The sequence below is a fragment of the Idiotropiscis lumnitzeri genome, chromosome 7, assembly GCF_059441095.1.
Source record: "Idiotropiscis lumnitzeri isolate Australia: NSW breed Sydney's pygmy pipehorse chromosome 7, RoL_Ilum_1.0, whole genome shotgun sequence".
NCBI lineage: Eukaryota > Metazoa > Chordata > Actinopteri > Syngnathiformes > Syngnathidae > Idiotropiscis > Idiotropiscis lumnitzeri.
In genome coordinates this window covers 16657805-16672366 of record NC_142397.1, presented here as the reverse complement: position 1 = coordinate 16672366, position 14562 = coordinate 16657805, and the positions used below count along the sequence as shown (strand labels likewise).

The 14562-nt window shown below is 41.6% G+C and overlaps 1 protein-coding gene across 3 annotated transcripts in view; it reads left to right on the top strand.

The window, feature by feature from the left end:
* dpf1 (double PHD fingers 1) overlaps positions 1-14562 on the top strand; it is a 38514-nt gene that overhangs the window by 6129 nt on the left and 17823 nt on the right. For 2 of the 3 annotated variants that reach the window (XM_088300684.1, XM_088300685.1), the window contains exons 2-8: positions 3585-3614; positions 4590-4750; positions 5330-5437; positions 5603-5730; positions 6587-6676; positions 7701-7779; positions 7874-8005. In XM_088300684.1, the coding sequence (XP_088156810.1) occupies positions 3585-3614; positions 4590-4750; positions 5330-5437; positions 5603-5730; positions 6587-6676; positions 7701-7779; positions 7874-8005 (728 nt within the window). Of the gene's footprint in view, positions 1-3584; positions 3615-4589; positions 4751-5323; positions 5438-5602; positions 5731-6586; positions 6677-7700; positions 7780-7873; positions 8006-14562 lie in introns of all 3 variants that reach the window. The other variant, XM_088300682.1, reaches the window with a different exon arrangement.

The following is a 14562-nucleotide window of genomic DNA, read 5'->3' as shown; positions in this document are numbered from 1 at the left end:
CCTAAATTGATGGAAGCTATTTTCGCCAGCTGTCAACTTACAGTATTATCAAAGAACTTATTTCAGTAGCACTATGGACAGCAGGGGAAAATGGGATGGAGGGTACAGGATTTGAAGAGAGAGTGTGCTCAGGGAGGTGGTTGATGGGGAGCTCTTTGGTGGCCTGTTTTACATTTTGAACGTGTCCCCCCCCCACTCAGTCACTCTTTCTCCCTGGTATTTTACTTTGGTCAGCAGTGAAGCTTTAAATGCCAAGTCTCCGATTCGTGTTTTTTTTTTTTTTTAAGGCAAATTTCACACAAAAAAATCTGTCATCGTTGCGGATTACTCATAACAGGTATAAGGCCCTCTCTGGGGATCATTTTCCTCAGTATTTTGACTTAAATTGATCGTTTTGTTTGAACAGGCCTCTATCATGTTCTTTATATTTGCTTGAAACTGTTGGGACCATCACTGGCACAGCATTAAAATAGTGAAACTAGCTCTGAAAAGTGTGGCACACTGCTGTAAAATGCTCAAATGTTTTAAACTGTACACACAAGCAAGAGCAGCTGTGTAAAGATGTATTTTCTTCAATAGACTGTGAACTGCTCATTTGTAGTGACATATTAACAAACATGGGCGTGGTTTGGCCCACATATTGTTGCCCGGATCACATCCTTTAAATGTCACATGCCCAGTGTTGGCCAGCGAGGTTGCAGGATTACTTCAGTAGGTTTTAAAGATGCTATCCTCACACTGTCAGCATCTGCTCAGCTGTATGTGCCAGTTGCATCTGTACACATTTTGAATAACATAATTTTCACAAGGGATGTGTGCCTAGCTTTCTCAGAAAAATGCATCTTCTCAAAACATTTTACCACAAACTCCTTTTTTGTTATATATTTACCACATTTTTTATAATCTGATGAGATATCTGAGAATATTTGAGATATTGGGCACCAATTTAGTAGACTGGTGCACATGTGCACTTGGAATAAAAACAAGCACGTCTTCATTTTCGTCCGGGGACAAGTCAAGTTTTCCGTGTATTGGAAATTGGCACACATTTGGGTGTTCTGGCAGACCGAGGGCATTTTTTATCGCACACCCCCAGGCACATGATAACGATAGAAAGTAGACTAGAATTTAGATGAGCTAAAAGTAGGTCTAAGTTTTGGTGCAGGAAGCGCAATGCGATTTTGGTGGATTTGATCAAGGCCCAGGCAGACAAATTCTGAGTACTGTTAAAAATGTGTGGTGGATGTCATTGTATTTCATTCATAAATTTGAAAACACTGTGAATCAGTCACTCTGAATTATTATACAAATCAGGTAATTGAATGAATTATTATAATTTCATCATCTTTTTGAAACCACGCCATGGCACAAGATTGGGTGGAGAGCTTATATTGTCGCACATGGACGCACAATCCAAGTGTCCATCCATAGCAGCCAACTTTACAATATCACGAAGTGAAAATCTTCTTATATAGTTCCTTTTAAATGTACTTTGCACTCGCTCATCTCCTGCATCTACATGCAATGTAGTATGCCAAGTATGACTGTAAAGCATATGAGGGGAACCGCTTCCATTGGATAGCAAACAAGTCGGCCGCGTTCCCTCCCACAATGGCGCACAGGCCCCCTTTTACCTGAGCTAGGAAAATAACAAAAGAAAAAAAAACTCCACCCATTTGCAGTAGACTTGCGTTGTGCACCGTAATCGGCCCCGTCATGTTTATTGCTGTGCTTTTGTTGGCTGTAAATGGATGGAGCTTCACTTGACATACTGTATGTTCTGTATGACACATTCAGCAGTAGGAGAACAATTACTGTCTCCCATCTATCCTTTTACTTGTCCTTGTTGCAGGTGAGCTGGAGCCCATACCAGTTGACTTTGGACTGCATGGGCAGGGCACATATAGACAAACAATCATTCATATTGACAATATCGAGTCTCCAACAGAACAGACATAACATGCATGTTTTTGGAATGTGGGAGTAGTGTTGTAGTTCTCGAGATTGGTATGGACTCTAGATAGGTTTTTAAGGCTCTTGGGGTTGTCTCGGAATCAAAGACATTTTTCATCGGTCTTTCTCGGTCTTGGAAAGGGCAGACTCTGGATTTGTGATCAAGACCTGTCAAGACCAAATCAGTACTACTGCAATAAGTGAGAAATGTAGGATGCAAGTGCTGCGCTGCATTGCTGCTGTTGCCTGGTGTGCTAGGCCCCCATGCATTTCAAAAACAGCTGGGCAGAATTTCTTTTTGGAAAAAAAAAAAGATACTGGTCATTTTGTTCATTTTTTTTTGTTGCGATTTTCATCAGTGTTAGTCTTGTCTCTGTCTCGACCTCCAGAAGTGTTGTTCTTGTCTCGGTCTCGATACTCTGTAGTATCGATGATGTACTGGTCTCATTTGGTGTGGTCTTGATTCTAACACAATGTGGGGAAATGCCGCAGTACCCGGAGAAAACCTGTTTAAATTCCATACAGGAAGACCAAAGCTGAGAGTCAAAAGCCGCACCTCAGAACCCTGAACCAGACATGCTCACCAAGCTCATCATGCTTCCCAATCATAATTTTGACTTGGAAAATGCCACAAGTTTGCTATATGTGAAATTATAAAAACAAAAGCACCACACACACACACAAGTAATTTTTTAAATAGATGGAAATAGACAACAACAGTTATGCAAATTGCAAGTTTGGGTGTTTCTTTTGTCTTCTAATACTACTTAATGCTTGTCTTTCTCCATTGTAATTTCTAGTTTCAGTAATAATGTGTACTTAAAATTGTTTGGTACAATCAAAGACACACGCCTCTTGTCCTGCTGACAGCCAGTTAACTCGCAGTGCCACATAAAATCTTCTCATTAAAAGACAACATAAGTCAGCATAAAACAAGCCGAAATCAAAAAAACAAATCACAAGGCAATATAAGATGACGGGACATACCATTTTTGATTCAGCTCAAAAACGAAATGCATTTCTCTTTGTGTCAAAAGTTGGGAAAATAGTGGACCGTCATGTTTTTTTTTTTTTTTTCTTCATCCTGTTGGTCAGAATGTCACTTCACATTGAAGGTGCGTTCTTGTTCGGCAAATGCACCATTCATTCACAATATGTCACAGGAAACAGTTTTTGATGTTTGCATAACTAATAAATCAATTGCTTTTATTAGACCGGGCAGGTGTACCTAATAACCTCTCTGCTGAATTTTGCACGAATTTTGGAGCATAAGTTCAACAACTTTGATTTGTAGTTGGTTCTCAAGATTTTGGCTTGGCATGTGTGTCATGTTTCTGTTGTGTGGAGAACAGATTGACCTTGGCGCCTGTGCTCAGCAAGAAGACTCAAGAGAAAAGTGATTAACTGTAAAAAGACAAAGAAGGAGGGGTGAACGCAAAATAAATCATGTCGAGAGAGTGTAAGAGTAAATAAAGATTTACTTATAGGGAAGATAAATAAGCCGAAGGCGCAAGACACTGGGGGAAGGAGTGAAAAGTCAAACCAACAGTGGAATGGAGCGAGGGAAAACGGGTCGGGAGGAAAAATGACTCATACTGCATCTGTTGGGCTTCTTCTTCTCTCCCCCACAGGCAATCTGGAGGTGCAGTCATCAAGAACAGGTAAGAGAGAGCAACTGAATGTTAATCAGACAAAATCAGTGAATGAAAAAAATAACAGTGTAAAAGTGTTCTTCATTGTGACAAATTGTGTCCAATTTAACTGTTGTGTGTCTTTGCCAATTCTGCTGCACTTTAATGTGATTGCGCAACTCCACAGGTAGCCACAACAATTGCGATCCTTTTAAATCAGAGGTGTCAAACTAATTTTTGTGGACGGGCCACATCGTAGTTATGCTTCAGAGGACCGTTATGACTGTAAACCAATATAAATATACAAACACCTTTTGTTATCACATACACACAACAAATTGATTGATTGAAAGCCATTTTTTAAATCAGAAGCCAGTAAGTAATTGTTTGTTCAACAATTTTTCAATTTATTTTAAGAAGGGATGATTGGTAACAACTAAATGGCAATAACTCATATCTCAATGTTCTTAAAGGTGAAGAAACAGAAAGTTGACGCACATGATTCTGCAGCCCATGTAAAATGAGGTCACGGGCCAGATCTGGCCCCCCCGCCTTGAGTTTGACACCTGTGTTTTAAATGAAACCATTTCAAACATTATTTGGAGGACGGGAAATTCCAAAATGGGACGACAACGATTGTGTGAAAATGGAGAACATGTTCAGTGCGTGTATATTTCAACCAAAACAACGAAGGTGAATTGCAGTGGTGACAACCTGCTCAGCTTCCCCAGCAGAGAACATCTACTGCAGCCAGTGGAGTTGCCTTACTTAAATTTAAATTATCACACCAACGATAAGGGGAAAATATAGTTTCAGAAAAGGCATGTATTCTCTATTTTATGTTTAACGCCTTGGCTGTAGTTTTGATCTTCCACGAGTTTAGACACACGTAAAAGTGAGCAATGTACACTGGCTTGTCATTCATTATTTTAGCTTTTTTTCTGCTTGATGTGTCCCTCCGTTTAGAGTGACACATTTCTTCTTTTTCTCTTTCTTGTGGTCCAGTCTTGGGGAAGAGTTCTATAAGGAGGCCATTGAACACTGTCGCAGCTACAATGCCCGTCTGTGTGCCGAGCGCTCCATGCGTCTCCCCTTCCTGGACTCCCAGACAGGCGTGGCCCAGAGCAACTGTTACATCTGGATGGAGAAGAACCACCGTGGACCAGGTGGGTGTCTGTGTGTGGCACTTTGGTTGTTTCATACACACGCAGTGACAACTTGCTACATGTGCCATTCAAACTATTTCTCCCACTTATTTTGTTTTTTGTTCCCTCTCGGATCCTGTTTGATTCTTTGGGTCCTCCCATCCCCTCTTTGGTATCATTTCCTCCATTTTGCCTGCTTACCCCCTACCTTGTGGCCCATCTTTTCCACTTCCTTTACTCTCTCCAACATTAGTGTATTTTGGCAGAGAAACAGACACCCCTGTGGCGATGATACGCCGTCGGCACAAACTACCCCTGAGAGAGATACTTACACTATATATGTTATGTGTGTGTGTGTGTGTGCACGAGATGGCAGACTGTTTACTTTATCTCAAAAGTATTTTTGTCACAGTTTGTTCAGTAACGCAATATAAATTGCGTCGGCCTTCTTTTACAGTGTGCATTTATCCTTTAGAGAATGCATGCATAAAATCTCTTTTAAATGAGCGTGCAATAACAGTTGTGTATACGCCATTGTTGTCTCACAACTAAGCTGTGGTTTGTTTTTGTTTTTGTTTTTTTTTGTGTTTTGAGCTTTAGGTCATGCACCAGGTCAGTTGTACACATATCCCGCTCGGTGCTGGCGTAAGAAGCGGCGGTTAAACATCCTGGAGGACCCACGGCTTGTGCCAATTGAGTTCAAAATTGGTAAGGAGGAATTACAATGGAATCAATAAGAATCTACAGTATGTTAGAAATTTGGTTGTTGAGGGAGATATGAAGCGACATTGCTAAAAAAGCAATGTTGTAATTCACTCTGGTTTGTATATTTTGTGGAACGTATACGGTCTCATTGCAATGGCTCCTTCTTAGACTATGAAGCGTCCCTAAAGAAGGAGGGGGGTATTCCAGACGGTCCCGTGTTGGAGTCTCTGCTTGCCGGGGACACGCTGGACAAGAAGGTAGAAACAAAAGAGGAAGAGCCAATGAGTGAGTGTCAGGTAAGGCATGTTCATTTTCCTTATCTCTTTCCTTCAACTTTGTCTATATTCTATTGTATAAGGATACTATCCACAGCAACCCCCTTCACTCCGCCATTGAAAATTGTTTTTTGGTGAAGAAGGGACATGCTGAAGTGTTATACTGCTGTGATCGATGGGCATAAAGTTAGAAAAATTTCCGTCCGCAATGTCATGGTCGTCGACGGTTATGTATGTACTGGCCTGCTTAGGGGCATCTTGCTGCGATTGAGCGGCTGGGAAAAACTCCAATTTCCCCAAACACAGAACCCCTCCCCCCCCCACCACCATCCCTCACCACCACCCGTCGACAAATTATTTTTCAGGAGCATTAAAATCGCCTTGTCGCCCCGGGCATTCACTGTGCCTTGCACCCCACTGGGTTTGGCAGAGTTTTGCCCTCTGTTGAGTTACTTTTTAGTCTCTGTATAAGCGAAAAGTTGGCCAACTTTAGATATTTTTCAAGTTGACAATGAGATCAAAATGAAATCCGAAGCTACTCATATTTGATATATATTTCTTAATTACAGTGCAATGCACAAATTTGTTTTTATTAAATCCAATCCAATCCATTGGCAATTTGTAGGCTCAGCAAAATTTGAGTTTTATCCACGAGCAATATAAGATGTTGTAGAAAAATGCGCCACAAACAAATGCCAGCATGACATACTGTTGTTTTCTGTACTTCAATATTTTAAAAGTTTTGGTAAAATCTTTCCATTAAGATGAATGTCATCATTGAGCGTTATGTTTGTGACTTAGGCTCAACCGTTTGACAGCTTAGCACCAGTGCATGTTCTTGTGTTGAGTTAGTGAACACTCTCTATTTGCGTTCCAGAAATTGCTTGTCGGAGATTTCCCTCATGAGCTCGACGTGGACGAGATGGAAGAAGATGTTCCGAAGCGCAAGAACCGTACCAAAGCACGGGTAGGGCATCCCGAACATTTCTTGTCATATAAAATGTGCAGTTGACTTTTTCTTTTGTCAGGAAACTGGAACGAAAAATCAGGTCACTGGGTTGAATTTCCACTCAGTGCCAGTGTGATCTGTGAATGGTTGTCAGTCTCTGGATGTGTCCTGTGATTAATTGGTGACCAGCCCAATGTGTAGTTCACCTGTCACCCAGTCAGTTGCCTGTGACCCCGAGCAGGTTAACCGGCAGTGTCGAGGAAAGGAATTGTGTTTGAAGCTCGACTTGGACAATTTCTGGAGGGAGGTTTTATGTTCTCTCCAGCGCTTGCGTTGGATTTCCCTGGGCATTTTGGTTTTCTCTCACATTACCAAAACATGCACCTTCGATTAATTGCAGACGCAAATTTGCCTGTAGGATTGAGTATGAATGAATGTTTCTCAATGTGGGCCTTGTAACTGACTGGCAACCTATCCAGTGTGTAAAACCTCTCTTGGCTAAAGTCCGATCGCTAAGCTCTGTCTTACCAGTGAACCTGAACGGATTCAATTAAAGTGAAGACAGGCAATTCAAACGATTCTTGTGAACAATTCCGACTTAAGTTTTGTTGCCTAAAGAAGTGTCTAACTTGCAAAAAAACAAAAGTCACTTTTGTGTTTTTCTCTTCCAGCTTTGATTAGACTTCTCAGTTGTCATCTTTTCTCTTTTTGTGCATCCTGTGGCAATATAATCAAGTCTTAACATTGTATCTTGAATGCGATCACATGCACATACACACACTTTCACAGAGACACCATGCTTGTTAATTGGAGCTGTTGGTCCCCTGCTAGGTGTCATCAGTCCCCTCCTGCTTGAAGTGAAACTTTGCACTGTGAGCAGATGATTAAAATGCAAACGTGCTTGTCTGTTGACACGTGGAGTGATGAGTGTGTTGATCTGCTCTTTTAATGTGTCTTTGCGAAAGTTTTTACGGAGAAACTGTTTTGTCCTTTTCATCTTCCTGTGTGCATGTGTGTATATATGTGGGTGTGTATGTATCAGGCCTATGGGGTTGGCGGCATGAGAAAGCGACAAGAGCCACCTGCAATAGAAGACAGAGACAAGCCTTATGTCTGTGACAGTGAGTAGTGCGCTACTGGTAGGCTTGATTTTTTTTTTTGTTCCAAAATTCGACTCAATACAGTTTTTCCTTGTGTGTCTTTTTTGTATTCCAGTATGCGGAAAGCGCTACAAGAACCGCCCAGGGCTGAGTTACCATTACACTCACACACATCTGGCAGACGAAGAGGGCGAGGAAGACTCAGAGAGACACACACTCCCCTTCCAGCGCAAAAACAACCACAAGCGTAAGTCTGCTGATGATTGTTCCATTTACCTCATTTATGACATTGATCGTTCAACAGTGCAGCAGGGTAGCCTGGTGTTTAGTAGGACTACGTAGCGGTTCTGGATTCAAATTTTGACTTGGGCCTTCCTGCGGGGAGGTTGGATGTTTCATGGGTTATTCACAGGTTTCACTCACAGCTTTCACTTGCAGGTTAATTAATGACTCTAAATTCACCATATGTGTTAAGTGTGGATGGTTGTGTCTCTCTGTGCCGTGTAATTGACTGACAGCCAGTCCAAAGTCAGTTGGGATAGGCTCCAGTTCAGGGGTCACTAACATGGAGCCCTCAAGGGCCACACGAGTAGCCGCGGGCCTGTTCTAGAAATAAATTGCCAGTGAGATAATTGGTTGACAGGGCATTATGCTATGCTAAGTGCAGTATGAAAAAAGCCTTATGAGGACAAATACAATAGAAAATGGATGGCGATTGCTAAACACTTTAATTTTGTTGCAATGGGGTTAAAATATATTTTCTGTCTTGCACATTTATTCAAGTAATGATATGAGACCAAAGCAGACACAAAATGTAGAAGGGCCCTATTTCCGTGTGCTGTGCAAGTTTAGCGCAAAGCAGTCTAAAGGCTTCTTTATACTCCCACGTACGCGCGGGCAACAACGGCCGCAGTGCATCACATGACGCAGCACGTCTACCACATGTCTGCAGCACATGCGGCACACATGTCAGGAATTGTTTCTCTCTCTCGTGATTGGTCCGTTATGTCACATGCTGCACCACACAGCTTTCTGCTGTTCCTGCGAAGCAAACTAGCTTGGTAGCTCCGTGTGTGTGTGTGTGTAAAGAAGCCTACTCACACGCATACCACCTTTTCCGCCATCTTCTTGATCAATTTCGCAATACAAATAAACTGATAATCTAGTCATCTCAGTCCCCTTGTTCTAGCACGCACCAAATTTATAATTGTCGCTGTCACTTTTTGTTCGGTAAAATAAAAACGCTGACTGGAATTGGCCAGAAAAGGCAGAGGAAATTACACCCAGAGGTGTCCTTGCCTACATCAGCCGTTGCGACACCCTCCAACTTGGAGTGGAAATGTAACACATTTTCAAAACAGCCCATTTGGATTGCGCATGACTAAAAAGGCAAAATGCACGCCATTTCCGCAGCGATGTCCTCGTAGTCACTGCCCATGCAAGCATAAACAAGCCTTGACTGCGTGCATGGTTGGAGTGTTCCTTCTTTTGGGATTGTGGTAGACAGGCGCAGGTATGAAGGGGCCTTTGCGCCGTTGTGGGAGGGAACACATCAGACTTGTTTGCCATCTAGTGGAAGCAGCTCACTACCTGTAAATTCAGTGCAGGAGATGTGCACAGGCTACATAGCGTAAGCACTTGCTGAAGTCCATTCAGGAGATTGGCGCTCGTAAAGTACATTTAAAAGGAACGGCAACAAAATCTACACTAGCGAATGATGGAAAGTTGGTCACTAGACTGAGCACTTGCAGATCACCTTGTCCCTGATAGTGCATCGATTTGTGTGACAATTCCAAAAATATATTTCAGATGTTGATAATAATAATTCGTTCAGTTAATTGATTTCTACTATAATCCAGCGGGATTGCACACTCTTATCATATTTAAGAATGACATCCACCACACACGTCCACGGTCAACCCACGTCTCAATCAAATCCACAAAAACGTCTTTACAACACCTGTGCCACAATTTAGACCAGCTTTTAGCTTTTTGCTGCATTAACATTTGTGATTGGACGAACGAGCATGTGGAGGCGGAACCTCATCCCTACTTATGCAAAGGCTTTCTTCCTTCGGCATGTGAGGGACGCATTTTAAGGTGTAGGGATGATATTTTCTATTCTTTCTTTATTATTATTATTATTATTTTTTAGATTTTTCTCATTTTTTTCCCAGTGGTCATTCCAGATAAACAAAGACTCCTACAGGCAACATGAAAAATAAACACAAATTGTCTTCTACTGATGATTTCAGAAAAAATAATGTTATAAAAGTTGATATTGAGAGGCAATTCCTGTAATGAATTGTGCAAGTGTAGCTAATCAGATACCTGCGTACAGTATGTTGCACTCTAAGATAAAATTCCACATTTCCAGTGAAACGGTGGAGATTTCCTCTCAGTTAATTGTTAGTATTCGATTGGCCTATCTGTCGGAACAGACTAGCCCATCGCGTATACATGGGTGTCGGCCTGTGCATGAGCATAGCTGTGTTGGGTGTCTCAGTCTGTATGTGTGTAAATTTAAATCCCCCATCCTTCCCTGCCAAATTCACACACACGCACGCACGCACGCACGCACCTACACACACATAAACAGACGCTCATGAACGTGCACAGTACACACGTGCACACACACAGATACTGGTCCTCACAATAGTGCAAAGACAAACACACACGCATGCCCACGCACACACACGCACACGCACACACGCACACACACGCAGAGTGATAGAAAATGCAATCTTCTCTGCTGTAATGAATAAAGGAAGCTTAGCTGTCTTGGTGGCTATATATACTTGTATGTGTGTGGGTATATGGGTGGGGTCATGTGAACGTGTAGACTATTCGCCCGTGCACGCATTCATGTCTATGTTGCAGCATTATTGCTCCCCAGTCGTGTCTGTGTTGTGGAGGACACAGCACCACCCGTCTGTATTACCCCATATGTAATAATATTAATATGGCTTCACTGAATGATAACAGCACTGCATGCATAATTCATGTTTAATTCTGGCTGTAAAAAAGCTGTCTGGACGCTATAGGCGCTGTATGCAGCATCCACTGTGTTACTTTATTTGGGTAAAATAAAATATGTATATATTATATATATATATATATATATATATATATATATATATATATATGTGTTCATCTTTATTTAATTTTTCATCTTCATCAGAATCCCTTTAACCAAGCTCTCCCTCTCACTTCATCCATCATCCAAATGAATCTTTGCCTTCCCCTTGAACACAGACAATATGCTATTTACTCAAATTCCACATTATAAATGCATGTGCGCTAAATGTTGTTTGTTTTTTTTGTCTTTGTGCTTTCTCATCGTCCAAATAGGATTGGGGTAGACGAGAATTAAATTGCATGGAGGGAGGAAAGGAATGAATGTGCCTGTGTGTAGGCATTGATGTGATGGCGAGAGTGTTGAGAGTAGAAGACAGATGGGAAGAGGGTGAATAAGGAGGGGGAGTTGGGTAATGGGGTGCGCTCAGTGTCCAACAGAAAATTGGCTTGGTTGGAATCAAAAGGCAGGTAGGTCTATGGGTTGATGAGAACAGAAATGAAATGGGCAAATGGTATAAGACAACTAGAGTGAGACAGTAGAATGTAGATAAGGGAATAAAGAGGCAAAAGGGCAGGGGTCTTAATTTACCGTCCTCCACATTTCAGAGTTGAGATTCAGAGGCCACTTTATGGGACCAGACAGACAGGCAGACAGACAGACGGATTTCCAGGGTGGAGCACCAGGAGAATACATTTTTAGCTATTATGGCGTGTGCGTGTGGGGGGGATGTTAGTGGGTCATATGATTGCACATCTGTGTTCAAAATGTAATAGCGCTGTCTGAAAGTCAGTCTCTCTGTTTCAAATCAGTATTGTTTGTCATTCTTGTGAGTCTTTTCATACCTCAAAATGGCCTCCTCCTTCTGGTCTACTGACCACCAGTCTGAGCAGCAAAATCCATACTACCACCTATACCTAACGGGCAAAAATGTCTGCTCTTTGTCCATTGTCACATCGGCTTCTCTTATTCCTCTCCTATTTAGGCCCATGCGTCGCCATAACAACAAGTAGTATTAGGCATGGAAAGAAGCTTGTATGGTCACTTGGGAGTTATGCTTGCAAATTATTATTTGGCTCCAACGAGGTGTACAGGGGTTCAGTTGCTCTTCTCTCTCTCTCTCCATTTATATATATATATATTGAAATATATATATATGGACACTGACCGAGTTGACAGACGCTCGACCTTATCAAACCTTTTTTTAAAAACTCATTAATTTTAAAAAATAGCAGAAAAACATTTTCGGAGGCCAAGAAATATACATTCGAAGCAAAAGGAAATGTTTGGCTCAAACAAACCAAATAAGAATAAAATTATAAAAATTCCTATAATTTATCAGAGAATGGGCAATTCCAAAATCAGTGAAAAACATCATCAGTGATCCGTCACAAAAAGAACAATTAGCACATGTTCCTTTTTAAATTGATCAAGATAATATTTTGCCGGTAAGGTCCGCAAGCGAGAGACTTGTAAGCAATACTCGCCATCATGCGATGAAAGGTGGAGTCGCATTCATTTTAAACAGTGCTGTCCTTTCCTATGTTGGTAAGGAAGCATATTTTCATCTCTCCATGACCTGATGACATAATCCAACAAAGGGTTGATATTTGACTTTCCCCCAAATGCAAATACAATTTATTAATCATAACAATAATAATAATAATAATAATAATAATAATAGTCATGCAATTAAAAAGATACTTTCTGAGAATCTAATTTAACCTGCCACATTCACGTTGCCAATCACAGACAAGCCAACCTCAACCTTGGCATATTTGGCATTCATTCCTATCGTGGTTGAGGATATTTCCTGGTCAAGTGATATAGGTGACAAACATGATGTTTGTATAATATTTAGCCATGTTAAGATGTTCCTTGCAGCGCCTTCATGGATGTGTTTGTAACTTTTCATGTACTGATTTTTCCTCAGCTGTTGATTGGTTGATTGTTACTACTGCTGTTTGGCTCAGGGAGGAGGGAAATGGCTGTTGCCTAGCAATGTGGTTTCCATGGATACCACCAGGGCTCCCACCTAAAGACTACACTGTTATGTACATTGAAAAAAAACGAGACAGTCATGAAGAGAGAAAGAGTGAGAGAGACAGAAAGAGAGAGAGACAGTGACTTACAGAGAGAATTGGAATGAAATGGGAGAGGTGTAATGAGGAAGAAAAAGGGGAGTGAGACACAGTGGGATGGACAAAGCGAAATTATAAGGAGGAGAAGCACAGTTCATTAAAAATAACATAAAGTAAGTAACACGTGATGCTACACAGACAAAGAGAAGAAGCAGTTTGCGCTGTTGAGACTGTGAGAAAAGCAACAAAATAATGTAACAAAAAAAAAAAAATCACTTCATGATTCATCATATAGATTCCCCCAGAGTGTTGGGCTGGTGAAGGCAAAGTAATATTGGAGTCTGCTTCATTTGGTATTCTGTCTCAAGATTTTGTGCTGTGGCTTGCTGGCTGCTTGTTTTGTGGTTCCATACTCGTGTTGGCCATGTTTGGATATGCTGCCCTCCCCAATCACACACACACGCACCCCCACGCACACACGCACACACACACACACACAGAGCGTGAACATGGACACACACAGACACACGCACACACGCACACACACACCCCAGCACTCCCAACTGCACCTCCCAAATCCACCCTCACCCACAACGGATCTCTGTGCTTGCAGTCTCTGTGACTGAATGTCATAAAACTGCACAACCCAGCCAATACATCTGTTGAAAAAAGAATGCAGGATGAAATACTTTGGACCAAAAGTAATACAAGTTATTGTTCTTGTCTAACTTATGACTCTTATTGTTATTTAAGACTGATAAAGAGTCAGAAATTGTTACCATATGTTTTATTTTTCTGAAGTTATTATGAGCAGCAATAATAATGCAGAGTTACAGACCAGATTTACATGTACACCAGTTTTTTCACAACCACCACAACAAGACAAATATGTCTCTAAATTTCCTTCGAGCCCAAATGACTGTTGGTCATGTCACAGGCTGTGTTGTGAAGTTTTGGCCACACATTCAAAGCTATTTCACCCTGGAACAGAATAGGAGCTACAATTTGTATCTGAACTGAGGGGAAAGAAGCCCGTGCTAGCTAAGTGATGCGTTTCAAGGGAGAGCAAGTAAGCGTGCACAAAACACATGAACACAAAGACACATTTTTTGGTCTGTATTGCACGGCTGCAGTGTGTCTCCGCACCCATTTGTGGCTATTTGCTAAATGAGCTCGCAAATGCAGATTGCAGAATATGATCAATTTGTGTATGCCCCTTCAAGTCGCTGTGATTACACAGCAGCCATAGCTCAAGTTTTATTATGCACCGAGCCTGCTTCTCTCCTCCTGCAATGTCATCGCTGCACGCACTTGTATTCTACATGCATACACTGTCCTCGTGTACACACGCACCAATATCCGCACGCACACCCTCAAACACAAGTGCATGCATCTAGAGCCACACATCTTTGGGAGTTATGCAACCTGCTGAGTGAGTGAAAGAATGCGTGTGTGTATGTGTGTGTGTTCATTGCCGGTTGAGTTATGCATGATGACTGCAGTGGACGAGGGAGAGATATGGCCAGATGTATTGCAGGACAGAATTCCAATTTGCTTTTTGCAGGTAGTGTAGAGCAGCAAAAGGAAAAAGTAGCAAAAAAAAAAAAAAGAGCTCAAGCATAGAGCAGAGAAAAAAACAGCAATAAT